Raw genomic sequence first — 27,981 nt, 5'->3', positions numbered from 1 at the left:
GTTCAGTCTTGTTTGATTTGGAGAAGGAATCCTTCTTAACAGTGAGATTTGCTATGCCTGGGCCTTACCAGCAGGTCTGGGACCCCAGTGTCGGGGACACTGATGAGCAGGTCTGTCAAGCTCTAGCCAAGTTGATTGGTTGCAGTATGAGTTACTTTGAAGGAGAAGGAGGGATTCCAAAGAACTCCTGGGCAAGAAAACAGTCACATACAGATGAGGGGATGCATAGAGTGAGTCCTTGGAGGAAATGACACGATCTGGCTCATTCCTCAGTCTTCAGTACCCTTTGTAAGCGGTAGGCTACTCGAAGGGCTTGAGGAGACAAGTCTATGTACATGGCAGAGTGAATTGAATTGAGGAACCCATCACAGCCTGCCCTGGAGAAAAGAAAACAGTCACAATTAAAAGCCAGACTTCAGAGATGCAGGCAATTGCTCCATGAGAAGCTGCCAGTTCACAACCAGTCGACATGGGTGGAGGTGGAGGAGGGTCTCTGGAACCTGTCTATCAGGTGAGGGAAAGTGCTCCATCTCTACAGGTCCTTCAAGAGAGACCAGGTGAGGTGGTTATTGTAGGTTGCCTGGCTGGTCTTGGGCATCCTTAGGGTATGGACACTGGATAATTCCTCCTCTTTAGGGCTTTTTGTGTATACAGAAGATGGGCACCTTATGAACTGTCCTCGGAGGAACTTTTGGCAGGAAATTATTAATTTTTTTTAAAAAAGTTATCCTTAGCTGGTTGTACCAAGGACTTTCAATTCCTTATGTCGATTTGCCAGTATAATGCATCTTGAGGAACGTCACCCCTTCCTATCTTTCTTCCCCATCTCTCCCAACCCTGCCCATCCCCTCAAATAGCCCATTTCCATTCTGACATGTGTACATTGAGTATCATGACTATTTGCCCATCTCTTCCTGTCTCCATTTGTCTGCCTCCCTGCTCTTGATCTCCCTTCTCATCCTCACACATCTTGTGCTTCAACTTTCTCATGTGCATTTTGCTAGAAGGTAAATTAGTTGCTCAAAAAAGTTATACCATAGGAATAGTGCCTGGTGTAAAACATATTTTAGTTAGTATGCTTGTGTCTAGGCACATATGATCTCATATATGTTTACATATATCATTATAACTTTGATCTTGCTTCCACATAAGAGAGAAAATATAGGTCCTTTGTCTCTTTGAGTCTGACTTATTTCACTCAACACATTTTTTATTAATTTTTTTTGTCACTCCTGGGCCTTGAACTAAGCACTGTACTTAGGCTTTCTTGAACCTAGAGTTCTACTACTTGAGCCACAGCACCATTTCCAGCTTTTTTCTATATTTGTGGTATCAAGGAGTTGAACCTGGGTCTTCATGCATGCTGACAAGCACTCTACCACTAGGCCAAACTCCCGGCCCAGTCTTTAAAAAAATTTTAAGGTATAGAAATTTATTTTCTTTTTAGATGGTTTGTGTGCAGTTGATCTATAATAGAGGGGTTACACTTACATGAATCAGGTACTATCAGTAGACTTCTTTTTGAACCATGTCTCCTCTTCCATCACTCTCTCCTAATCTTTCCCTCCCATTCCCAACCATAATACCCAGTTCATTTTCTACCTAGTGTCTGGTGAGTATCACTGTTGAAATTTGTTCCACATTTTATGTGCTCCTTTTTACCCTCCCAAACATAAACAAAGTAACAAATAATACAAAGGGAGAAGAGAATGAAAACAGCAACAATGACAACTAAAGAATGTCTCCTTTTTTTTGGAGTTCATTTCAGAGCACATTATTTTTGAGGATCATCTGCCCATAGCTATTGAGCCATTGCCCACTACTCTTCTACTTAGTTCCTTTGGCCTCTCTATAATAATGACTAGGATCCTATATAATTTATCATGTCCACATTTATTTATTTGCTTTGATCATTCAGTGTGTTTATTTGTAGATTTATAGACACATTCTAGTTACGACAAATGAGGGAAATCATGCAGCCCATGTTTCTTTGTTTGAAAAAATACTCAACATCTCTGGCCACAAAAGAAATGCAAATCAAAGCAACATTGAGATTTCACCTCACTCCGGTTAGAATGGTCATTATAAGGAAAACTAATAATAATAAATACTTGTGGGAAAGTGGCCAAAAGCAAACCCCATTACACTGTTGGTGGGAATGTTAACTTGTTCAACCAAAGGCAGTGTGGAAAGCTCTAACCACAGCTTCCCTATGACCCAGCGATTCCGTTCCTCGACATTTATCCAATGGACCACAAACCAGGCTAAACTAAAGCCACCGGAACAACCGTGTTCTTTTTAAAAATTGCTTTATTGTTTTAGAGGTGATAAACAGCAGTATTACCTTTATATACATTAGGTAACAAATTCATTTCCTTCCTTTTTCAGAGTATCATCTGTTCCCTCATTCTCTCCCACTTCCCCCCTCCCATCTTCACCCTCGAGTTGCATGGCTCACGTTCATCAATATCCAGTGCAAGCAGTGGGCTCCTGTGCTGCACTTTTCATCCTTTTCCTACTGTGCTCTCTCCCATCTTCCCTCAAATGTGCATGCGTTTGCACCATACTTAAGATAAATCATACAGAGTCATCAGAAAACAAACAACAGCAACAAAAAAACAAATTAAGAAAAAGGTCCTTTGTTTCCATATCTTTGGAGTTTGTTTCAGTGTGTATATTATTTTATATACATATAAAGAGCCATTTGGGTATTACATCTTGGTGATTTTCTCCTAAGACTATCCTCTTCTGGTCTCACTGCTTATGGTTATCTAAAGTAATTTGCATGTTCCGTTGCATTATAAGTCTAACTTTCTAAACATAATTTTATTTCAAAATATGGAGGGGTTACAGTTATATTCGTCAGATAGAAGGTGTATTACTTCTCACACATTGATAGCCCTTCTTATGTTTTTATCCCCATGTAAATATAATTTCTGTATATAAGAAATAACATGTGATATTTGTCTCTCTGAACTTGGTGTACCTCACTTATCATGGTTTGTTCTTGTTCTATCTATTTCCCTGAGAATGATACTATTATATCCTTGCTAATGGCTTCCATTGCATATAGGTACCATGCGTTTTCGATCCACTTGTCTATTGTGGGGCATCTGTGTTGTTTCCATATCTTGGCTATTGTGAATGGCATGGCAATGAACGTGGATGTGCAGGTATCCTTGTCATATCCTGGTCCATGATGCTCAGGGTAGATGCCTAGGAGTGGTATGGTTGAGCCATAGGAAAGGTTTATACATTTATTTAGTTAGTTGGTTAGTTTTTGAGGAGCCTCCATCCTGCTTTTCAGTGTGGTTGTACTAGTTTACATTCCCACCAGCTGCACAGTTGGGTTCATTTTCCCCCATATCCCTGTCAGCATTTTTTCAAAATAGTGGCCAATCTAACTGGGGTAGGATGATATCTCAAGGTTGTTCTTTGCATTATGACCAGAGATGATGAATATTTCCTCATATGCTGAACATTTCCTCTTTGTCATTCTTACCTCTTTTTCTCAGAAGACTCTCCTTTGCTTCCTTGCCCATTTAGTGATTGGTTTATTAGGCATAGAGGGTTTTTTGTGTGTTTGTTTGTTTGTTGAACTCCTTGTATATATTGGGCATTAGGCCTTTATGTTGATATATTGCTAGTAAAGATTTTTTTCACAATTAGTTGGCTGTCTTTCTGGTTTAGTAGGTATGTCAGTTGTGCAGAAACTTTTTGGTTTAATGTAGTCTCATTTGGTAAGTCTCTCTCCTATCTGTTGTATCCCTGGGACTCTATTCAAGAAGTTCTTGTGTGTACCAATACGTCCTAATGTCTCTCTTTTGAGGTAGCTTCAGTGTTTTGGGTCTGATGTTGAAGTCTTTGATCCACTTTGTGTTGATGTTAGTGCATGGTGTCAAAGAGGGATCCATTCTTAGTTTTCTACATATGGCTGCCCAGTTTTCCCACCACCAATAGTTAAAGAGGCTATGTCTTTTCCACTGTATGTCTTTGCCTCTTTTGTCAAACAAAAGATAACTATAAATGTGTGCTTTTATTTCTGAGTCATCTGTTCCATTGATCTTTGCATTTATTTTTGTGCCAATACCAAGCTGTTTTTATTATAATGGCTCTGTAGTATGATATCTGGTATTGTGATACACCTACATTGCTTTCTTTTTTTGGCTAAAGTTGCTTTGTCTATCCTAGGTCTTTCGTTGTTGCATGATTTTTTTCGATAGCAAAAATATGTTTTTTGCAGCATTGTCTACCATAGCCCAGATATGGAATCAATACATTTTTTCTAGGTCCATCCATGTCTCTGCAAATGGATGAGTAAAATTCCATTGTATGTATACATTTTCTTGATCCATTCACCCATTGCAGGGTTTTGGGGCTGCTTCCATAATGTGACGATGGTAACTTGTGCAGCAGTGAAAATAGGTGTGCAAATGTCGTTCCCAGGGAAATTCCTTTGTGACCCATGCTGTATGATTCTGCCTCCCAAAGAATTCACTGTGGTGAGAAATTGAAGTGCTGCATTTTGATTAGACAGCAAATGATGCTGGATGGATTGTTTCAGACATATGCAACTACCACAGGCTTTGATACAAATTGTTTAAGATGCTTATCAAGTAACACAGAAGGATAGCTTAAGCATTGAGCTCACTGAGTGAAGCACTAAGAGACTAGCACGTCACCAAAAGCTCAGGGGAGGTGGGTTCTCAGGAAAGAGGAGGCATTGACAGTGGGCTCTCAATCCATCTCAATACCCAACAAATGCCAATGGCTGCCATGTACGTTGTCCATTGTAAAATTTCCTTTGAGCTGCCGTCTTCACTTATCTGCATGGAAGCCATGTTCAATCTCGTGTGCCCCTTCCAGAATACATTGTCCTTTCCAAACCCAGGGCTTGCGCAGTGATCCTTGACCTCAAGGATCTCTATCCACAGCACCATGGTAGCTCTCACCTCTTCAAGCCACTCCAGGACGACACAGACTTATTTTTATCCCTTAGCTATTCTTCCTCCCTTCCTCCTCTTCCCCCTGCCCCCCTCTTCTTCCTTCCCTATCTCCATCCCTCCTTCTCTCCCTTCCTCCCTCCCTCTTTCCCTCCCTTCCTTCCTTCATTCCCCTCTCTCTCCCCCACCCCACTCTCTCTTCCTCCCTCCCACTCCTTCTCCTCCTTTTCTCTCTTCTGGTCCTGGGCTCTGTTCCTTAGCTTCTGCTGCTGCTGCTGCTTACTCCTCCTCCTCCTCCTCCTCCTCCTCCTCCTCCTCCTCCTCCTCCTCCTCCTCTTCTTCTTCTCCTTCTCCTTCTCCCTCTCCCTCTCCCTCTCCCCCTCCCTCTCCCCCTCCGTCTCCCTCTCCCCCTCTCCCTCCCCCTCCCCCTCCTCCTCCTCCTTCTTCTTCTTTTTAAGACTGGCACCCGGAGCCACAACTCCACTTTTGTCTTTTTGGTGGCTAATTGGAAATAAGAATCTAATGGACTTTCCTACCCAGGTTGGATTTGAACTGTGATCCTCAGTTCTTAGCCTCATGAATATCTAGAATTATATATGTGAGCCACTAGCACCTGATTGGATGCTTTTTTTAACTATTTTTTTGCAACTATTTGGACAATAGTGTTCCCCCCCCTTTCCTTTTTTTTTTTGCCAGTCCTGGGCTTGAGCTCAGGGCCTGAGCACTGTCCTTGGGCTTTCTCAAGGCTAGAACTCTACCTCAGCACCACTTCCGGCTTTTTTTTTCTATATATGTGGTACCAAGGAATCGAACCCGGGTCTCTGTGCATGCTAGGCAAGCACTTTAACCACTAGGCCAAACTCCCGCCCCCCCTTTCCTGTTGTTTATATTACATTGATTCACTTTCTAATATTAAAGAAACTCCAGGATCCCTGTGCTAAAAGCTTGTTACTCATGATATCTTACCTTGGGTATATTCTGTCACACTTGAGTTGGGAAATTTTGATTAGGAATTTTTCCCCTGTGTTCACAAGGGATATTGGCCTTTTCTTTCACCTTTTCTATTCTAATATCTTTTTCTGTTTTTTAAATTTCGGTAAAGCTTCCCTCAATACACGAGTTGAATCAGGTGCTGGTGTTTATCCTATAATCCTGGGTACTCAACAAATAAGTATCACAGTTCTAAGACAGCCCAGATGGAAAAGTCCATGAGACTCTTATTTCCAGTTAACCACCATCCCGAGTTCAAGCCCCACCCAGTACTGTCACAAAAAATTAAATTAAATAAATACAATTTAAAAAATGACTTGGTAAGTGTTCAATCTTAGAATAATTTCTGTAGAATTGTTGTAAATTTTTCTGTTTCTTTGGACTCAACAGTAAAATCTCTGGGTCTGGAGGGTTTTTGGTTGTTTGTTTAATTTGATTTTATTGTCAGGGTTACAATTACATATGTAAGGTAGTGAGTACATTTCTTGTTGGACAATGTTATCCCTCCCATGTTTTTGTCCCTCTTTCCCTCCCTGCAAGTCGTAGAGTTCATTTCGAACATATTGTCTGTGTGTGTCACTGTTACATTGGTTCACCCTTTATGTGTTCAGTAGATGTGGAACTACCTATGTCTTCTTGACATTGTTATATGTATCCTCGTCTAAATTGTAAAACATGTAAGTATAAAGTTCATAACATTCCTTCACTATCCTCTTAATATTTGATGGATGGACCTAAAGATATTGAGTAATTCTCATGTTTGGTATTCATATGTCTCTTTTACTTTTTTTTAAATCTTTTCCTTTGTCCTGGTCATACTGGGATTTGAAATCTGGTGTCATATTTGCTAGTATTGTGCTCTGTGACTTGAAGCATGCTCCCAGCCCTTTTATTTCAGCTATGTTTCAGTCTTGTGTTTGTTGCCCAAGTCTTGCTTATACCTTGCGTGTGGCTGAGATCACAGATTCACCCACCATACCTGACCTTTTTCATTGAAATGGGTGCTTGCTAACTCTTTTTGTCTGGGCTGGTCTCAAACCATAACCATTGATCTCTACCTCCTGAATTGCTAGGATTACAGTCAATGGCTGGCTCCTTTTTTTTCCCTTAATCTGTCAGATTAGAAGTTTATTGATGTTATTGATTTCAAAGGACTTTTTGTTTCACTGACTTTTCCTGTTTTCTTTTGTATTGACTCCACTTTTGTCTTTAGTATTTTCTTTTCCTGCTTACATTAGCCTTAATTTATTCTTCTTTCTTCTAGCTCCATATGGATAAATGAAGAGTTATTGACTTAAAAACTCTCTTGTTTTTAGAGCTACATTTCCCTTTAAGTGACTTAGTGTGATTCCATACATTTTGATATGTTGTAGTCCATTATTTAATTCAAAATACTTTCTACATTACTTTTTTATTTCTTCTTTGACCCATGGACTGTTTATAAGATTTGGGGACATTCTTAATCATCTTTAGGTTGTAAATTTCTTTTTTTAATTCTACTATGTTGAGTGAACATAGTTTCTATTACTTAAATATTTTTAAATGTACTGAGACAGATGACAACACAATGTGTTATATTGTCCTTCTTGATAGATATTTTTTGAGCACTTGAAAAGTATGTGTAGTCTGCTGTTGTCCTGAATTGTCTATAAATGTGAATTAGGCTGACTGAATTGATAGATTTATGTGTGTCTTTAGTATCCTTGATGACATTTTTGGTCTATTTATTCTATCAATTATTGAGAAAGAGCTCCAATGATATTCAACTTTAATTGTGTTTATTTATTTCCTTTTTCAGTTTGATCAGTTGTTGCTACATATTTATATCTCACACAGAGATATAAATATGTAGGATTTTTTGATTAATGGTCCCTTTATTATTATGGAGTGACTTCCTTATTTTCTGCTCTCTGAAATACATGCCTTCTGGTTTTAGCCCAGCCTTTCATTAATACTTGGAAGTTGAGGTGATGCCTTGCTCCGTGGACCACAGAATGGATACGGTGTTGGTAGGTGTGGAAACAAAAGCATCTGTATGTGATCTCTATCATGGCTCTTTGGGGATCAGGTGTGTGTTTAATGAGCATGAATACACTAAAAGATTCTGTGTGCATATGTGTGTGTGTATGTGTGTGCATGCACATGTGTGCTTGTGTGCATGCCAGTGCTGAGAACTCAGAGCCTCACACTCTTGCTTGGCCTTTTGCTCAAGGCTGGCATGAGTCACCAACACATGGGTAAATTTGCCTTCATATATAGGTGAGGTTCTTGGTTTCCCCAAACAATGACAATAGTAATGTTAAAGATCACAGTTTATACATCCCTTTACCAAAAAGAGTAGTAATGCAAACACTGGAAACACTGTAATAATTACCAAATGTGACTGTGTACTGTTGCGAGTGTGCTGCCAAATGGCTGGGTACAGACAGAGCTGCTCCAAACCTTTGATTTGTGACCATTGTCATATCCACCCAAGCTCAATCGAGTAAACCAAGAGAAGCTGCACAACTTAAGTGTTTTGTGAAATGTTGTTATAATGTTTCATTTAGGGACTAATGACAAAGAAATTAAAGCTTGTCCAGGTTCAGTACAGTTGTATCCACTGTAGGTCAAATCACATAGTACACCTCAGCAAACACTGTCACTTTTGTAAATGAAAACTTTCTGTGTATTGTTGATTGACTCTGTAGATGCAGAACCCTGGTACAGGGAGAGTCAGCAGTATGGTTTTAATTTATTATGATATATATGTAAGTACTATTATATCATTTCACTTAGAGTATAAGTGTATGACACTTTATAAATGTGTGAAACTAGCTTTTATGTAATTATTGTCATAAAGATTATTTTTATATGGTATGGGTAGTCAGTCTCTCCAGTCCTTATCTTTCATGGCCTGTGACAACTGGCTTTAGACAACATGCTTCGTCTGCCCATTCTCTACCATGATGTGGGAACATTCTCAAGACACTAAGCCAACTCAGTCACAGCATACAGTTGTCTTCCTGCCTTGAAAGCTCACTATCCTTTGCTGCCTGCTGACTGGCATTTAAAAAAATCCAAGTATTTATACACAATGGAATTCTATGCTGCCATCAGAAAGAATGACATTGCCCAATTTGTAAGGAAATGGAAAGACTTGGGAAAAATCATATTAAGTGAAGTAAGCCAGACCCAAAGGAACATAGGCTCCATGGTTTCTCTCATTTGTAAAAATTAGTACACACCTAGGACATTCCTAGCAGAGAATTACACTAGCTCAAAACCTAGATACATAAGGCCATATAGGATGAGACTAAATGAAAGGATTTCCAGGATATGGAAACAAGAGCTTTATCTTGTGTGATTGTTGTTCTTAATGTACTGTGTTATTTCTCTTCTCCTTTGTTGCCCATCGGTTAATCTCAAAATGTTACTGTATCTGACTTTGTTACCTGGCATATTGTATATATGTTTATTAGAAATAGGAAAGGGAAGGAGGGGAACAAGATGACTGGGAGGGAGTGGGGGGGAGGGAAATGTAGACAAAAATTTGAGAAGGGGTATCAATGTGTGAGAAGTAATGCACCTACTACCTGGTGAATATAACTGTAACCACTGTATGCATTACAATAAAAAAATCCAAGCTAGGTGCGGTGGCTCACGCCTGCACTCCTAGCTACTCAGGAGGCTGAGATCTGGGGACAGAGGTTCAAACCAGCCCAGGCACTAAAAAACATGAAACTCTGATCTCCAATTAATCACTAGAAAGTGGGAAGTAGGGTAAGTAGCCTTGAGCTGAAGAGCTCAGGGACAATGCCCAGGCCCAAGGATTGTGTGGCAGCCTTGAGCTGAAGAGATCAGGGACAGCACTCAGGTGGTGTTCAAGCCCTATGACCCACAAAAAAAATGCAAAACTATAGTTTTATAAATTAAGTTTAATTTGTTAAAATTATTTAAGCAGAAGGGAAGAATAAATCTAGTAGGGATTTCTTTCCACCTTAATCAAGTTCTAAAAATCATACTATTATTCATTTATTTCACAAACATTTCTACTTTTAGCTTGGTATTCATGGCTGATAGCTGTAATCCTAGGTACACAGGAGGCTGAGATCTAAAGATCTTGACTTGAAACCAGCCTGTGTAGACTCATCTCCAATCGATTCCACCAAAAAGCTATAGATGGAGATGTGGTTCAGGTGCTAGAGTGTTAGCAATGAGCAAAAATCCTCAGGGGCAGTGCCCAGGTTTTGAGTTTAAGGTCTAGTACCAGCAAACTCTCTATTCCTTTTGCTCCAAAACATTTGTGGTTTTGTAGAACTTGGCTTTTTCTTTAACATATAGGGTCTTGACATATTGCTTAGGTTTTCCTTTTCAAATATTGGGCATAAGTGATTCTCTGGTGTCACCTTTCAAGAGGTCATTTAGGTCATTTTGGCCAAGGTATGGCTGTTATTCTGCATGAACTGGAAAGTCAAAAGGTTTAGAGAAACATAGTAAGAATACACAGTTTATTTTTAAATGTGTAATAGAACATGGCCTTATGAGTCTTTTGGGAGGTAGAGGTAGCAGGATTTAGGCCTGTGGCTGGCCTAGCAGAAACCAGAGAGTTTGTGTCAAAAACAAACTGAAACAAAGGGAGAAACAAAACATCTCCTAATACTGGGCAGTATGGTTCAAGTGGTAGGGTAGTCCTTGGTAAATTGTGAGGCTCTGGGTTCAAATCCCAGTGCTGTAAAATCCAGTTTTTTTTTTAAGATGAGGGGTGTAAGGATGGGGGAAAGAAGGACAATGATTAACAGATTATTATTGTTATGTTGGCACAAAGAGGAGGTGATTGGAACTGTGGTAATAGGAGGAAGTGTGGAGAGTAGTTGGAGTGTGGATTTGTTGCAGCAGATAAAGTTATTTAGATCATATATGGGTTATAAGAGAAAGAACTGAAGGATAATTCCACAGATTTTGTTTGTGTAGGATTTTCAGTTGTTTTCAACTTGAGAAACCTGAAAGAGAAATCACTTCTGAAGACAAGGTACTTAGAGTGCTGTATATTGGAAAGGGATGATGAGAAGCTTGGTTTGATGTTGTTATTGCTGTGTGTGTGTGTGTGTGTGTGGGTGTGGATGTGGGTGTGGGTGTGTATCTGTGTCCAGGGGCATGAACTTAGGGGCTGGGGGCCGTCTCTGAGCTTTTATGCTCAAGGCTATCACTCTACCCCTCAAGCCATAGCCCCACTTTGGGCTTTTTGCTGGAGATAAGAGAGTCATGACTTTCCTACCTGGACTGGCTCTGAACTGTGATCCTCAAGTCTCAGGCCTTTGAATAACTAGGATTACAAGGATGAGCCACCACTGCTTGGCTTGAACATGTTCATTTTGAGATGTCTTAGATAGCCATGTGGAAGACACTACAAAAGCTTGTGGCCACATAGGATTCGTTGCATGAGGAAAAGGATGCTGATATTGGAATTTAGGAGCTAGCAGCTTATAGGAGATTTTAATATGACATAACTGCATGAAATCATTAATGGGGTAGGCATGTTTCTAATGAGTATACAGTGGCCTGGCAAGCCAGAGAAAATAGAGACCTGCAAAAGAGTCTGAGAAGGAGAAGCCTGAGGTAGAGGAGCAGGCGTAGAGGGGGAGCCCTGGCAGCTAAGTGAAGCAAGCATGTCACAGGAAGGGAGAGAACATTTGTGTTTATGCTTGTATTGTGATCTTGGAGGACCATGACCTCTTTGAAAGACAGAGCCCCCAGGGACCTCAAGTTTACATGTCTTCTATTTCACAAATAATGAAACAGACAAAGGGAGATGGGGTGACTTTCCTTGGTTTGGTTTTTGTTCCAGTTCTGGGGCTGGAACTCAAGGCTTGAGCACTGTCTCTGAGGTTTTATTCTTCTTTTATTAATAGTACTCTAACATTTGAGCCACAGCTCCTCTTCTGGCTGTTTGGTGTTTAATTGCAGATGAGAGTCATGAATTTTCTTGCCTGAGCTGGATTTGAACTGACTCTTCAGATCTCAGCCTCCTGAGTAGTATTAAAATGTCTTTTTTTAAGACTACATAACCCATAAATGGCCATATTGGGTTTTGAATTTAGATTTAAGTGACTCCAATTTAAGAACAGTGTACCTAATGCACACTGCCTGTCTATTCTTTCCCCTGCCACACATCCAGCATTTGCTGCATCCTGAATGCATGACTGAACATCTGAAGTACTTAGATTTTTCATAATTTGGAAGAAGTAATATAGTACTTATTAAGGAAAGTCTTGCTGGGAAACTTTTGTTATTTGTTATTAGATTTCTTCCCTTTAGATTAGTTTGTATACTGGCACCTTGTTTTGAAATCCTTGTAGAAGAGACAAAAGAATCTCATGCTAACAAGCTAATAGAGTTACACAAGGAGAACTGGAAGGAAATAAAGTGTTTGCTGAAGACCTATTTCCACTCCTTAGAATAGAAGCTATCTTTCTTTCTCAGCCAAAGGGACCATGTAAGACTTAGCATTTATATTTATGGATGCATGAGGTCATTGTTGCTTTATATTAACTATTAACCTTATCGGCGACCGTGGAGAGGGAATCTGAGGTTCATTTGGGAAACATGACTGAGGTGCTGTTGATGCCTAGGTCACAGTCTTCAGGGAAAAAGTCTTTCTAGGACAGTATTAGAGTTTAAATGAGCAGATATAGAGGAAATGGCCAAGTGTGGGTTCAATCAGACAGCAAGCCTTCCTAAATGAAAGGTTTTCCTATGAGCAAATACCTAATGTCCACCAAGGCAGGATGGCTTGACATCTGCAAGGAGTAAACATTGAGATTTCAGGCGGCACTGATTTTAGGTCAGAGCACATGGGATGGGAACGTGGTTTGAATCAACACCTTACTAATTTGAATTGTGTCCTTTATGGCTATATTCTGGGTTTGCTGGGATTGTATTTCTATCTCAGCCTTTCAAATTACTGTGTATTAGTTAATCCTCAGCTGAAAGTACTCTAGCCTTTCCTTGCCCACCTACCAGTTGGTTTCATAGTCTTTTCTTCTTTCATCCTTAGCTTTGTGTAATCTCTCTACAATGATGTATAGCTCTTGATGAGCCATGGCTCATTCAACATATACCTACTGAATAACAATGAGGTGAGGGGTGTGTGTGTGTGTGTGTGTGTGTGTGTGTGTGTGTGTGTGTGTGTGTACATACAGAGAATATAATTGTAACTATGGGACTATTTGGGAGAGGGTACATGAATGGTGAGGGGTAAATAACATTGAAGTGCATTGTGTCTATCTATGAAAGTGATATGAGGAAAGTAACCAAAATCTGATGAATAGTAGAGGGTTGAAATGGACAGGGAAACTGGGTATTGGTAGCTCACATCTGTAATTCTAGCTACAAATGAGGCTGTGATCTGAAGATCACAACTGAAACCAACTCCAAGCAGAAAAACCTGTGAAAAATTGGTTAATTTCCCTTTAACTAGCAAAATGCTAGGAGTAGACTAGTAGCTCAAGTGGTAAAGTACCAGCCTTCCTTCAGGGAAACAAAAACAAAGTGACAGTGTAAGACACACACACACACACACACACACACACACACACACACACGAGGGAGGGAGAGAGAGAAAGAGAGAGGAAAGAAAGGAAGGAAAGAAGGAAGGGAGGGAAAGAAGGAAGGAGAGACAAATAGTGTGTTAATTTGACTAAAATATATTTATGTGTGAAATACCACAGTGAAATCCCTCTGCATAATTAATATACACTGAAGAAAATGAGCAACAGGAATATATAACAAGATTTTGTTTGTGTACCAGAAAAGAAGATGAATGGTCAAGGTTAGGGATAGTAAATGTGGTCAAAGTACTTTATATGCATGCAAGAAAATAGAACAATGAATCCTGTTGAAATTGGTTTAAGAACTGTAGAAAGATGGTAAGGGAGAGTGAAGGGGCCCTGAATTTGGCCAGAGGATATAGACATGTCTAGAAATAGCCCAATGAATTCTACTTGTACAACCAAAATGTGCTCATTAAAAAATATTAGGATAGGGTGCTGGTGAATGTCTCCAACCCATAATCCTAGCTCCTCGGGAATCAGAAATACAAGAGGACTGTGAATTGTTGCCAGCTACGCAAGTCATCCCTTAAATACCCAGCAAATAAAAGCTGGGCTGGAAGTATGTCTCAAGTGGTAGAGGGTTAGCTGATTGAATAAACTAAACAAATGCAGTTATGCGTTCAAACCCAGTACTCACAACAGTAATGAAATTTTTCTTTTTCTTTAAATGTGGAACAGTGTCTCCTGCCCTCAGAGAGGTGTCTATGGGTCATGAAACTACAGCGGTCAGGCTGTGAGGACCTCCTGAATACAATTCACTAAAACTTCCTGTAGACACACTGCTTACATTTCCTGGGGAACCAGACTCGATGTTTATAGATATGATTCAATTGTTCCCAACAAATGGTATTGCCATTTTGCTGAGTTTTGACAGATTGCTTCAGAAAGGGTGTACTGACACTTGAGGGAGTTGTAAAAATAGCTCTAATTACCACATGCTGTGAATGTATCTGAAAACTAAAGGTTAGTAATCTCTACCTTTCTGCATTCTAATCCATTGCTCTTCCCACAAATGGATTCCAGTGGATTCAGATGAACTTGCTGCTTGTGCCAGAAAGGCTTTATTATTTGTGCTTTCTACTCTGTTATTACACCTCCTTTGTCAGGCTGGATGATCATGATACACCACGTGGAGAAGAGAGCATGTCTGCATGTGTGCTTATACCCACAGGGATGCTGAGTTCACAAAAACCCGTGGGGGGCTGGAGTTGTTCAAGGAGAGGCCCACCAAAGTGGGAGGCAGAAACAGAGGCACCACATTGTTCAAACCACCATCCATCTTGCTATGAAGTGTCTTATATGATGTCTGAAGGTTCATAGAGTCCAGAGTCTTAACTTCCCTTGGCTTTTCTACTGCTTCAAATCATGGAAGCCTTCTGTGTAAGAGAGCAGCTTGTCTGAGAGCTATTGAAATCTCCCCAATGAATACCTTGGGCATTCAGAAAAGGGAGGATGTAGGAGGTGAGGATGAGGAAGTAGGATGCTACTTTCCTGCAGGTGTGCTGACTAGTTTGTCAGCTTCTGAGTTTTCTCCAGTGGTGGAAGAGCCAGCTGTTGCCTTCCACATGCCTGGCATTTCTTCAATTTAAATAGTACTGAAGAGTGTACCTGGAGAAACCAATGGGGTCTGAAGGCCTAGTCCTTAGCCTTCACTTTCTTCTTCTTTGCTGTAACAACACCAAGCTGGCCCTTGTCATCAGAAGTAAGGGAGCTCACATTACCACTTACCTACTATGTGCAGGCCCTGCATGGGGTACTTCATAGACTTTTTTTTTCAAAAGAAATTGGTCCATGAACTCAAAGGAATGGCAAGAAGTTTGATCCATTGTAACAGGCTCACTTTCTCTTTGTTCTCATGAAAGTTTTGTCAAGGACGTTGGGTTTTATATACTAAGATCAATCATTGAAAGAGCTCTGTAGACTCAGCAATCCCACTACTGGGTGCATATTCAAAGAAGGGGGTTTTAGTATGGATGGACCTGGAAAAAAATATGCCAAGTGAAGTCAGGCTCTTAGAGACCAAGGATGCATGGTTTCTCTTTTCTGTGGAAGTTAAATCTAATTTGTAAGCATAGGTGTAAACATATACAGGGTCATTTGCATAGGTATGCAAATATATTAACTACAGCATAACATGTGCAAGGGATGACTCCTGTGGTGTCATTGCATTGAATAGCTAACTTGCAACTCCCTAAGAAGATGAATACTAGAAAGCTGGAATTTCAGATGTCAGGGATGAAGAGAGAAAGAGTAGGAGAATGTAGTCATGATGTTCAATGTATAGAACTATGAAAAGTGAGGGCCAAGGTTGGATTGGAAGAGTTAAGGGGTGATATTAATGAAGATATGTTATATTTATAATCTGACCTAGGCATCTATTACCTTTAAGTAATAATAACCCTATTTTGTGTGACTACTTAAAGAAATAAAATGATAACAATAAAAATAAATAGAAGTTGCATTTAAAAGAGACATCTATATTATCATGTTAATCGAAGCACTATTCCACTATTCATAACAAGCAGGACAAGTGTGTACCAGAGGACTGGAGAAAAAAAATGTCACACACACACACACACGCACACGTTCACACACACTGTGAAACACTCTTCTTTAAAAAAGCAAAGTAAATCCTGTCTTTTATGACCGCATACATGCACTCGAGGGCACTATGTTAAGTGACAGAAAACAAGCATAGAAAGTCAAGAAGGATACAATCCCATTGATACGTGGAATTCAAAAGAGCTGAACTCATTGACATAGGAACGTAGAATGGCTCCTGTGACGGATTAGGGTAGGACTTGAGGAGGTGGTGGTCAAAGGATAGGAGATGTCAATTAGACAGGATGAATAGCTCAGGAGAGCTTGTATACACCATCGTTGTACTCTGGAACAATGAATTACAGTTTCCAACAATACTGCCAGTAGATTTTAAGTGTTCTTATCACAGAAGAACTTATGATCCACTTAATACTCCACCACTTGCATGTTTTTCAAGCAGCATATTGTATGCCATGGCTTCATGCAATGTTACATGTCAACTTCATACTACTACTAATAATTAATAATACACAAGCTGATCTTAGTGGGCACTCAATATGTCCCAGCCCCCATTGGCTCACAAATGGATTAATGATGACTTCTTTTCTGTTGATGTGAGGTCCCATGCTGGGGCCCAGCCTTCTTAAATAGCCACCAGCCTTCTCCGTGCTATTCCACTCTGGAGGTAAGTGGGTAGCTGTGGATGGAGAGACCATTAGCCTCCTCTTCCTCCATCTTCCAAACTCTACTAAAACCTTAGCAAATGACTGTCACCACCACCTACTTTGTGTGTATGTATGTATGCATGCATGTATGCATGTATGTATGTATGTGTGTATATGTATGTGTATGTATGAGTGTGTTTGCCTTTGTATGTATGCATGTGTGCATGTATGTATCTATGTGTGTTATGTATGTGTCAGTACTTGGGCTTGAACATGCGTGAAGGATTTGAGAGGCTTGTTCTTTACTTTTTTTTCCTTATGGCTAGAGCTCTACCATTTGAGGAACAGCTCTGCTTCTGGATTTTTGTTCATTAATTATAGATCAGAGTCTCTAGGTTTTGTGTTCTCCAGTTTATTCTGAACCACAATTCTCAGATCTCAGCCTCATGAGTAGCTAGGGTTTGTCACCTAGTTTAAAAAGGGAATATCTTGGGGAAGAGAGACTCTCACACATTTTCCAGACTTATGAGTGTGTGTATGCAGTGAGTTGGGGGGTGCAGGTCATGTGAAAAGAGGGACAGAAATGAGAGACTAGAGGAAAACAGTGAATTCCTTGTGATTATTCAATAACAAGACAAAAATGCAAGTTTATAGGTCAATAAATTATCATTTTAAACAGTTTTTATGTAACTTATTTAGCTAGATTGAATTTTTTAATGATTAAGACTGGTTTTGCAATATAGTACTATTTTCAATGAACTATGCAACATTAGCATTTTGTTATATAAGTAAATAATTTTGGTATAATATTTAGCATTCTCTAATAGAAGGAATTTTGTCATTCAAAAGAATCAGAATTTATGCAAATTGTCTTCATCCCTTAGAAACCTAGGTTGGTTAATGCTCTGTTAAATAAATTCCACAACCAACATGATAATACCTAGACTTGTTGACCTTGACTTAAATCAGTCTTATAGTTGTTATACTGAAGTAGAACATTTTGAAGCAAAATTTGGCTTCAAGTTATAGCAACACAGAATTTTGGTTAATTAAGAATTGATTAAAAAATCATGATGCTTGCTCAAATTTTCATCCAACAGAAAGCAATGAATGAGCAGGTTCAAGGGACAAGCAGAAAGCTAGGGGAAGAAGGTTTTATAACTATATTGCCTGGGGCTCTTTGGGAGGTATGCAAGGATTCAGAGAGAGCACTTGCTCTCTGAGAGAGAGGGAGGGAGGGAGCAGGAGTCTTTACTGCACTATAGAACCAGAATCAGATTCAGCTTCTTCCCTAAAGACTTATTCTGTACTCAATTTTTTTTATTTATTTCATTTTTTTGGTGACAAGTTTGACACTTCTGAATTTTGCAAATCCTCCTGGTGGGTGCAAACTGGAAGCGTTTTGCCATGGACAGCAGGCTTCTAGATGAGACACTGCTCTAGGATTTCATATCATGAAAGCTTGGTACCTCAAAAAAATGTTTGATTTAACATAATTGTTCAGATTGATTTGAAATGCCATTTCATCTCCCCTGAACATTGACTTGAGGATCAAGGACTCTCTAGCCTATTGGTTGGTCCATAAATCCTGCTCAAAGACCTGGGAAGAGTATTGCTTTGGTTTCCATGTGGTTTTTTGAATCCAAAATTCATGTTTGAAATTGGACTTCCAATCCAACAGTGTTGTAAGGTGGTAGGGTCTGTTAGCCATGATTAGACTGTTAAAGGGGATTAATCCCTTTATTACAGGAGTCAATTCTTGTCTTCATGGGGGTGACTTGGTACCAACATAATTGGTTGCTGTAAAGCAAGGCCACCCTTACATTGTATTTATTCTTTTAAATAATTACTGGTTTTTTTTGTTGGTGGTAGTATTGGGCCTGGGGCTTGATCTCATGTCCTGAGTGCTATCTGTAAACTTTTGCTCAGGGCCAGTGCTCTCTCAGCACCACTTCTGGCTTTTTCTGAGTTATTGGAGATAAGAGTCTCATGGGCTTTCTTGCCCAAGATGTCTTTTTTCATATATTTTTTATTGTAATTAATAGAAGGGTTACATGATATTTGCCAGATAGATGGTGCATTAATTCCCATACATTGATACCCTTTCACATGTCTTGGTCCCCATTTCCCTCCTCCCCCACCCCCACCCCTCATCGTGTTTTCCCCCGTTCCGGGGATGTGGCCAGGAGGGATCACTACTACACTGTTGGTGGGAGTGCAAACTCGTTCAACCACTATGGAAAGCAGTATGGCAGTTCCTCAAAAGACTAAACATAGAGCTCCCCTATGACCCAGCAATTCCACTACTTGGCATTTACCCAATTGTCCAGAAACAAGTCATACTAAATCCACTAGCACAGCGATGTTCATTGCAGCACTATTCACCATAGCAAAGATATGGAACCAACCTAGATGCCCCTCAGTTGATGAGTGGATCAACAAGTTGTGGTATTTGTACACAATGGAATTCTATGCTGCTGTCAGAAAAAAATGACATCGCCCCATTTGTTAGGAAATGGAAAGACTTAGAAAAGATCATATTAAGTGAAGTAAGCCAGACTCAAAGGAACTTAGGCTCAATGGTTTCCCTCATTTGTTATAATCAGTAGAAACCTTGGGCTCTCCTAGCAGAGATTTGCAATAGAGCAAAACCTTGATACAAAAGGCCATATAGTAGGACGCTGAATGAAAGGATCTCTAGGATATAGAAACATAAGCCATATAATGAATGATTGTTGTCCTTACTGTACTATGTTATCTCTCATCTCTTTTGCTGTCCCTTGGTTTTCTCATATTGTTACAGTATCTCACTTTGTTACCAAGATGTCTTTGAATCACAGTGCTAAACTCTCAGCCTCTTGAGTAGCTAAGTTTATAGGCTAATCAGTCTTTTACTATTATTATTTTATTACCCATATATAGCTGTACAGAGATGTTTCAATTCAACAGGTCAGATCAGATTTTGAGTACACTGCATCTTTTCTTTTTTCTTTCTTTTTCGCCAGGCCTGGGGCTTGAGCTCAGGACCTGAGCCTTGTCCTCGGGCTTTCTCAAGGCTTGAGCTCTACTACTTTATCACTTTCTGCTTTTTTCTATGTCTGTAGTACTGAGGAATCCAACTCAGGTCACTGTACATGCTAGGCAAGCACCCTACCACTAGGCCAAACTCGTGGCCCCATAGTGCATCTTGATCAATGCCATCCCTTCCTTCCTTCTCCTCACATCTATCCCAATGGCACTCATCCCCTTGACTTATCTAGCTCCATTTTCATATATACTCATCAAATATGGTGATTATCTTCATCCACCCTTCCCCTTTCCATTTGTCTGTCCTCCTCAATTGGCCAGATGGATAGAAATTTGCTGATATACTGCTGTATGGAGAAGGCAAAGTACTAGTCCAAGGGCAGGTGCCTAGTATGTATATAAAGCTGGAGAAGGGAAATGGAGAATTCATGGTATTCATGGGGTGAGTGGAATTTTATATATCAGTTCTGGTTGATGTGACTCTGGTGCCTGAACTCACACTGTTTTATAAACTTACAGTATAATTTTTTATAAAAAAATGACCCACACAATATGATGGTACAAGGTGTTGTTTTGATATGTATGTTTGTGAATCTTCATCATCAAAATAATGAACATTTATCTGAGATCTGAGAATCACAGGTTGAAGCCAGCCTGGGCAGGAAAATCCCTAAGACACTTATTTCTAGTTAAGTTACCCGCCCGCCACCATCCCCAAAATAAAGCCAAAAGCGGAAACTTTCAAAAAATCAACTGGCGGGCCTAGAGTTTAACCTACTGGTAGAGTGCTTGCTTAGCATGCACAAAGATCTGGGTTCGATTCCTCGGTACCACATGCATATTGTGCCATGTGTGAGTAAAGATAAATATACTTTTCCCCTCCAAGATGAATCTTTGACTTCTTTTTCTTAATATGAATCTCCTATTTCTTTTTCTTGCCCTTTGATCCTGGCTAGATCTCCTACTACAATATTGAATGGAAGTAAGAGTCATTCACCTGACATTTCTAATCTCATAGGCTAAGTAGGGTATTGCTTGGCTAGTGTTTATGGGAGAATTATTGGGGATAGATATTTTTCCTTTTCCTTTTGGGGAAAGCAATCAAACTTTTACTATTAGTTACTATTGTAGATTATTTTCTTTTTAAGTCACTTTGATGCAGTTTTCTTTTATTCTTCTTTTACTGAGCGGCTTTAGCTTAATTAAATGATAAATTTAGTTAAATTCCTCATATGCATTTATTGGGTTGATCATATGTTCTGATTTTTTTATTGCGTGTTAAAAAGGACAGTGTACTTGATTTATTTTTAATCTTTATAGTCTGGGAATAAATTTTGTTTGATACGGATTTTTTTAATCACTTTTGATTTGTGGGATTTAAAATTAGTGAAAGTTGGGCCAGCAGTTTGGCCTAGTGGTAAGAGTATTTGCCTAGCATGCATGAAGACCCGGGTTCAATACCTCGATATCACTTACATAGAAAAAGCTGGAAGTGGTGCTGTGGCTCAAGTGGTACAGCTCTAGCCTTGAGAAAGCCCATGAACAGTGCTCAGGCCCTGAGTTCAAGCAAAAAATAAAATAAAAATAGTGAAAGAACTTTAGCTCAAGTTTAAAATAAGAATTTTAAAGAAGTTTTGTATCTCTGTAATATAAATAATAGTAAAATAAATAGTATCTAAGGATATTATTTGTATTTTTTCTATATTGTAAGCCATTTTGTTTTGTTATTAGGGAAATGGGGCCTCTTAAAGTGAGTTGGATATGTTCCTTCCTGTCTAAATTTTTGAAATTAAATTGTTGGTAGAAAGTAGAGTTGTGGCCTAAGAGGTAGAGTGCCAGCCTTGAGTAACAAAGCCAAGCAAGAATGAGGGGCCCTGAGTTCAAGTACTAGCACACACCAAAAAGTTGTTTATAGTTGGCATTATTGCTGCTATAAAGAAATGTAGAATTTACCAAAGAAATTATCTGGGCCTGAAATTTGTAACTACTTTCATATCCCTACATATGGGAAAATGTTCTTGCTGGGCAAAATGATTTATTTAATAAGTATGACACTGTTTAGGTCCTCAGTATTTTGATAACTATAATAACACATGTCCTCAGGGAAAATGGTACACTTCACCCAAGTTGTTTTAGGTCTTATCGGCTCACTATCCATTTTCTATTTTTATATTCCCCCTAAAAATGATTTGTTCTTGTTGTACATAGAAATTTAGTAAAAGGCAGGAGATGTGGCTCAGTGTAACACATTAGACTGGCACATGTAAAATCCAGAGTTCAAAACTGCTTTCCTTACTCCACAACCCCCAAAAGAAAATAAATCAATTTGGCTCCATAATGATTGAAATATACCATTTCACTGATTTTAGGTTGCATTGTTTTAATGAAAAGTCAGCCATACATCTTAGTTTTGTTTCTCTTGGCTGTATATTTTCCCTGTTGCTTTAAAATAATTTTATTGTGTTTGTATATTTATATATATTTATACACACACACCTATATGCACATACACTTGTGCATGTTTTTCATCAAATTTGGAAAAATGTTAACTTCTATTTCTTTTTATACTTTGCCCAGTCTCCTCTTTCAGAGGTCCAAGTGACTTGAGCATTAACCAGCTTAGAATAATCCCATTCTCACTAACAATATTTGTTTTTCCCAGCCTTTTTTTCTCTCTGTTGTAATACATTCAAGATCATTGATTGCTTTCTTTCACAGTGTCTAATCTACTATTAACTACATCCAGTGCCTTTTTCACTTGTAGAAATTCAATTTGTCTCTTACTGTTTTCTGTACTATGCACCTGCTTTGTCTTGTTGGTTATTCAGTATATAACAATAATATTTATAATATATGACTTGGTGTCCTGTTCTACCATCAGTATCATTTCTGAATACATTGTTTATTGATTGCATTTTCTCCTCATTATAAGTTGTATTTTTCTGTTTGTTTGCATGTGTGCCTGGTTGGTGTGTGTGTGTGTGTGTGTGTGTGTGTGTGTGTGTGTGTGTGTGTATGTGTATGTGTGTGTGTGTGTGTGTGTGTGTGTGTGTGTGTGTGTGTCAGTGTGTGTATGTACACTGAGGCTTTTACTTGGTACCTCATACTTACCCTTGGCTATTTCTTTCATGGCTGCTGTTCTATGTCTTGAATCATTCCTCTACTTTTGCCTCTTTGCTAGCTAATTGGAGATAGCAATCTGGAGAATTTTCCTGTGTGAGATGACTTTAAACTACAATCCTCAGTTCTCCTCCTGAGTAGTTTAGGATTCTAGCCATAAGCTGTGGTAATTTTTGAGTATATGCTAGACATTGTAATTCTATGTAATTGGGTCATTGGTTCATTTTTGTTTCTTTAACTCTGTGTACCTAGGTTACTTTGAAATATTTTGATTTTATAAGACTGATTTTAAAATCTTGTTTGGCATGCAGATCTTGTTAGATTGTTGCTAATTTGATCTTTTCCTGTGATTTGCTATACCCGCTTCTTTCAGGTGATACTTTTCCTGGACTGAAGTAGCTTCTTTGTGCACAGGCATTAATCATTTAACACTCTGTCAGGGATTCAAAGACAACTTAATGCAGATTTCTGGAGGATCTTTTTTATCTCTCTTGCATGATTCCTGAGCCTATGAATCATAACTACTCTGGACTTTTCAAACTTCAGACTCTCTGTTCAACTTATGGAACCTCATGGGTTCCCCTTTCTGTGCTAAAACCTATTCTTTAAAAAAAAGTATTGTAAATGTGAGGTACAGAGGGGTTACAGTTATAAAAGTAAGGTAATGAGTGCATTTCTTTTTGAAGAGGGTAATCCCCTCCTTCATTTCCTCCCACTCCCCGCCCCATCTGAATCCCCTCTCCCACAAGTTGTAAAGTTCATTTCCAACATAATGTCTGGTGTGCATCATTGCTTCATTGGTTGACCCTTTGTCCTATCATTTCTGTTGCTCTTTCCCTTCTCTAAATCAAAAGATAAAGGGTACAGAACTAAAAATAAGTGACAATGTGGAATAAACCAAAAGAGAAAAAGAAAGAAAGAACTACACTAACAGAAACCTTTTGTTTCAGTTTCTTTGAGTTCATTTCAATAAGCATAATTTTATGTGGTCATATACAATAGCTATTGAACTACTGTGATTTTTTGCTAAGACTATCCTAGACATATTTTAGTTATTACAAATGAGGGAAACTACGTAGCTTATGTTTCTTTGTATATGGCTTGCTTCACTTAATACATTTTTTCCCGTCTTTCCATTTCCTTCCTTATGTACAGAGTAATTTCTTTCTCTCATGTCTTCCTTTCTTTTTTCCTTCCTTCCTTCCTTCCTTCCTTCCTTCCTTCCTTCCTTCCTTCCTTCCTTCCTTCCTTCCTTCCTGTTTTTGTTTTTGTGGTTTTTGTTGTTGTTGTTGTTGTTGATGGGGCTTAAACTCTGGGCCTGGGTGCTGTCCCTTAGCTCTTCAGCTCAAGGCTAGTTTTCTATCACATTTAGCCACAGCACCACTTCCCATTTTCTGGTGGTAAATTAGAGGGAGATAGGAGTCTCCTTGACTATTTGTACCCAGGCTGGCTTTGAACCATGATCCTCAGACCTCAGCCTCCTGCGTAGCTAGGATTATAGGCATGATCCACCAGCACATGCCATACTTTCTTAAGGAAGTATAGTACTCCATTTTGTATATATGCTACATTTTCTTGATCTATTCATCCACTGAGGGATATCTGGGTTTGATTTAATATCTTAGCTTTGGTAAATAATACTGCAATGAACATGGTTGTCATTTGGGTAAATGCCCATGAATGTGATTGCTATATCATAGGGAAGTTCCATGTTTAGTCTTCTGAGGAACCTTTATACTGCTTACCAGAGTGATTGAACAAGTTTATATTCCCATCAATAGTGTGATAGCATTCCCTTTTGTTTACATGTCTGCCAGTATCTGTTATTAATAGATATCTTGAGAATGGCCATTCTAAGGGCAGAGGGGTGGAACCTCAAAGTTGTTTTGATTTGCATTTCTTTTAGATCCAGAGATGTTGAACATTTCTTCATGTGTCTATTGGCCATTCGTATTTCTTCTTCAGATAAGTCTCTCTTTAAGATTTTAGTGCACTTATTAATGGGGTTGTTTCTTTGAGAATTTGTAGGGATTTAATTTTTTGAGCTGTCAGTGTATTTTAGTATTATATAGTTAGAAAAGGTCTTCAAATCTGTAGGCTTTGTATTTATCTTGATAGCTATGTGCTGACATGCAGAAACTCTGCAGTTTAATGCAGTCCATTTATCCATGCTTTCTTTGATTTATTGTGTTTCTGGCTCTTAGAAAGTTTTGACTCTGCCCAGGAACCCTAGATTTTTTCCGCTATCCCTTTCTGTAATATTTTCAGCGTACCTGATCTTTCAATGAGGTTTTGATCCATTTGGATTTGATTCTGGTGCAGGGTGATACTGAAGGATCTAACATTAGTTTTCTACACATGTATAGCCAATTCTGCCAGTACTATTGGTTGAAGAGGTTGAGTTTCTTCCATCCTGTGTTTTTGACTCTCAGCAAATATTGGGTGGCGATAGATCTGTGAGTTCATTTCTGGGTCTTCAATCCTAATCCATTGGTCCTCAGGCCTGTAAAAACCTACCCTTATTTTGTCATCAATCCTGAGGCTTCAACTCATTGCTTGGGCACTGTCCTTGAGTTTTCTCAAGGCTAGCCCTCTACTACTTGAACCACAGCAGTACTTCCAGCATTTTCTGAGTATGTGGTAACAAAGAATCAAACCTAGAGCTTTGTGCATGCTAGGTAAGACTCCACCACTAGGTCATATTCCTGGCTCTAAAACCTACTCTTTAAACAACAAGCTCAGGTTGACTTCATTCTCCTTTTATTGGATGTTTTGGTTAAGATAGCAACTCATGCTCTTGGCCACCATCATATATCCTTCCGAATTTACATTTTCAGATCTTTATATTTTTCCCAACACAACTGTATCTTGTTCAGATGTAGGAATTTTAATGTGTTAAATCTGGAGCTGTAAACTTCAGGACCACACTGTACTAGGGCTCTATGTTTGGTTCATCTTGTGAAAAAAAATTGTGGGAATGATATTTCAATATTTTAAATTATAAATGCAATTAAAATGTATAATTTTCTTTTAGTTCTTTGGGGGATGCAAAACCAAGAAGTGTTAATATGGAACGGAAGGCCTTATTTTCTTAGTGATAGGGACAGTTGTACACAAATAGAAGCTGAATTAAATACTCCCCTGAGAAAACAAATAGGTATTGCAAACAAAATAATTAGAATGGTTTGTAACAAGCAAGCAAATGAGTGCTGTGAAGGAATCGCTGCATTATATTTATTTTTTTTTCTATTTGAATATCTGCCTGGGGAATAGGCTGCAAATTGAAGGACCCAATTTGCTTTTAAAATTTTAATGACAGAATGAAAAGCATTGGCTTTGTGTTATGGAGAGATGTACTTAGGTCACAGTTTTTTACATATTAAAATTTTTGAGCTTTATTTTGTATGGAGGTGTATGAATAATTTTGAAGAATTCCTTCTTTTTTCCCTCTTCTCTTCCCATTCCCTCCCTTCTCTTCCTGCTTTTCATCTTTCCTTTGCTCTTTCCTTCCCTTCCCTTCCTCTCCCATAAGCACTAACTAGGCTTGGTACTCAGTATTAGGAACCCACTATAGTATGAAACATTAACTTAGCTCATAAGGAATTGATCTACTCTAACTCCAGCTTGGGTGAAGCAATGCACTATGGCCTTCAGTTTATTTTTAGTTCTGTGGGTGCAGAGGGTCCTGAATTCCTAACACTTGTGAAGTGAATCAGTATGGGTATATTGTAAGGGACTAGCAGTTCCTTGTGGATTTTGGATTTTAGTGTAAGGCGTTTCCTTACACAGTTGCTGGGTTAATTGCCATATTGCTCCGTTGGAGCCAGAGGGTGGCAGGAAGGACCACTTCATAGCCCGTGAATACAGAGTTTTATTCCCTGGACATCTTATGTGGACTGTGATCCCAGCTCTTGAATTTCAGGGACTGTAGCTCTGCCCTGCCTCCAAATGCCAGGTGAAACTATTTTTAGCCTGTCCCTGGAGTTATTTTTGTGCTTTGTAAAACCCAGGTCTAGACCTGCAGCAGTTTACATTTCAGATGCAACTTAGAGCATTTTTCAGGAATATCACAGCTGAAAAAGTTAGGACAAGGTTAGCAATTGCTAATCCCCTTTGCGGAGGGGATTGCTTTGACCTACCTTGGATGCTAAGAGTTCATTGGAATGTTGGTATGAGCTGTGATGGGTGAGATGGAGCCATAAGTATTTAGTGCTTGTCAGGGTGGTAGAAGGAGGAATTCTACAGGAGATGGAGGCAGGAAGTGAAGAAAGAGGGAGAGGAAGAGGGAGAGGGAGAGGGAAAGAGAGAGAGGAAGTAACAATAATGAAAGAACACAAGAGTAAGAGACAAGAAAGAAAGGTCAGAAAAGGGATGAGGAGAATATATAGAAACCTCGATCCAGTTCTACCCATAATCCACCACTAACCAGCCAGCCAGAGGAATTTCATGGGCTGTTGCCAGTAAATACTGGGGACAGAGGTGGGTTCCTGCATTTATTGAAAAAGGGATGACCCACCTAGTGCTCATGATCAAATAGAATAGAATAAAAGAGAAACTCAATTCAATAAAGCAGAATAAAAGATTCACTGAAAATGTATATGTTTGAGGAATGCTACTTGGACTCCTCTGGCTAGGACAATAGTCTTTTGGTAAGCAGAAAAAAAACTAAGGGAGGATTTTCCAGAAATGAGCAGATGACCTGGATGACATCCATCCTACCAAACCCAGGCATTGGTCTTGAGGAAATAAGGTTAGCTGAACGGACCAGATCCATTCAGGAAAACCTGCTGTCCTGACAGTGGCCTTGTACTCATCCTTCAGAGAGAATGGAATTGAACCATTGGTAAAGAAATGGAAAAGCCTGTCAAGGATTCTGTTAAGTGAAGTAATCCAGACCCAGGGAAGCACAGGTGGCATGGTTTCTCTCATGAGAGAAACTAGCAAATGGCTATAAATCTAGAAGTAAATACACTAGGTGGCACTTAAGCAGTTATACATGAATTAACAGAAATATAATAGATTCTATGGAGAACACAAGAATAATTCTTTAGGAAGCCTAAGTCAAAGCCTAACAAAATGAGTATTAGAAGATGAGAACTTGTT

General features: G+C 39.1%; 1 protein-coding gene across 1 annotated transcript in view; it reads left to right on the top strand.

The window, feature by feature from the left end:
- Positions 1-469: 469 nt before the first annotated feature.
- LOC150039411 (glutamate receptor ionotropic, delta-1-like) overlaps positions 470-27,981 on the top strand; it is a 112,496-nt gene continuing 84,984 nt past the window's right edge. The window contains 1 exon segment of the mRNA XM_090327833.1: positions 470-511. Coding sequence (XP_090183959.1) covers positions 470-511 — 42 coding nt within the window.

Source organism: Megascapheus bottae, unplaced genomic scaffold (genome assembly GCF_031878675.1).
Source record: "Megascapheus bottae isolate mThoBot1 unplaced genomic scaffold, mThoBot2.hap1 HAP1_SCAFFOLD_40, whole genome shotgun sequence".
Taxonomy (NCBI): Eukaryota; Metazoa; Chordata; class Mammalia; order Rodentia; family Geomyidae; genus Megascapheus; species Megascapheus bottae.
The sequence above is the reverse complement of the archived record's forward strand: the minus strand, read 5'-3'. Positions and strand labels throughout refer to the sequence as shown.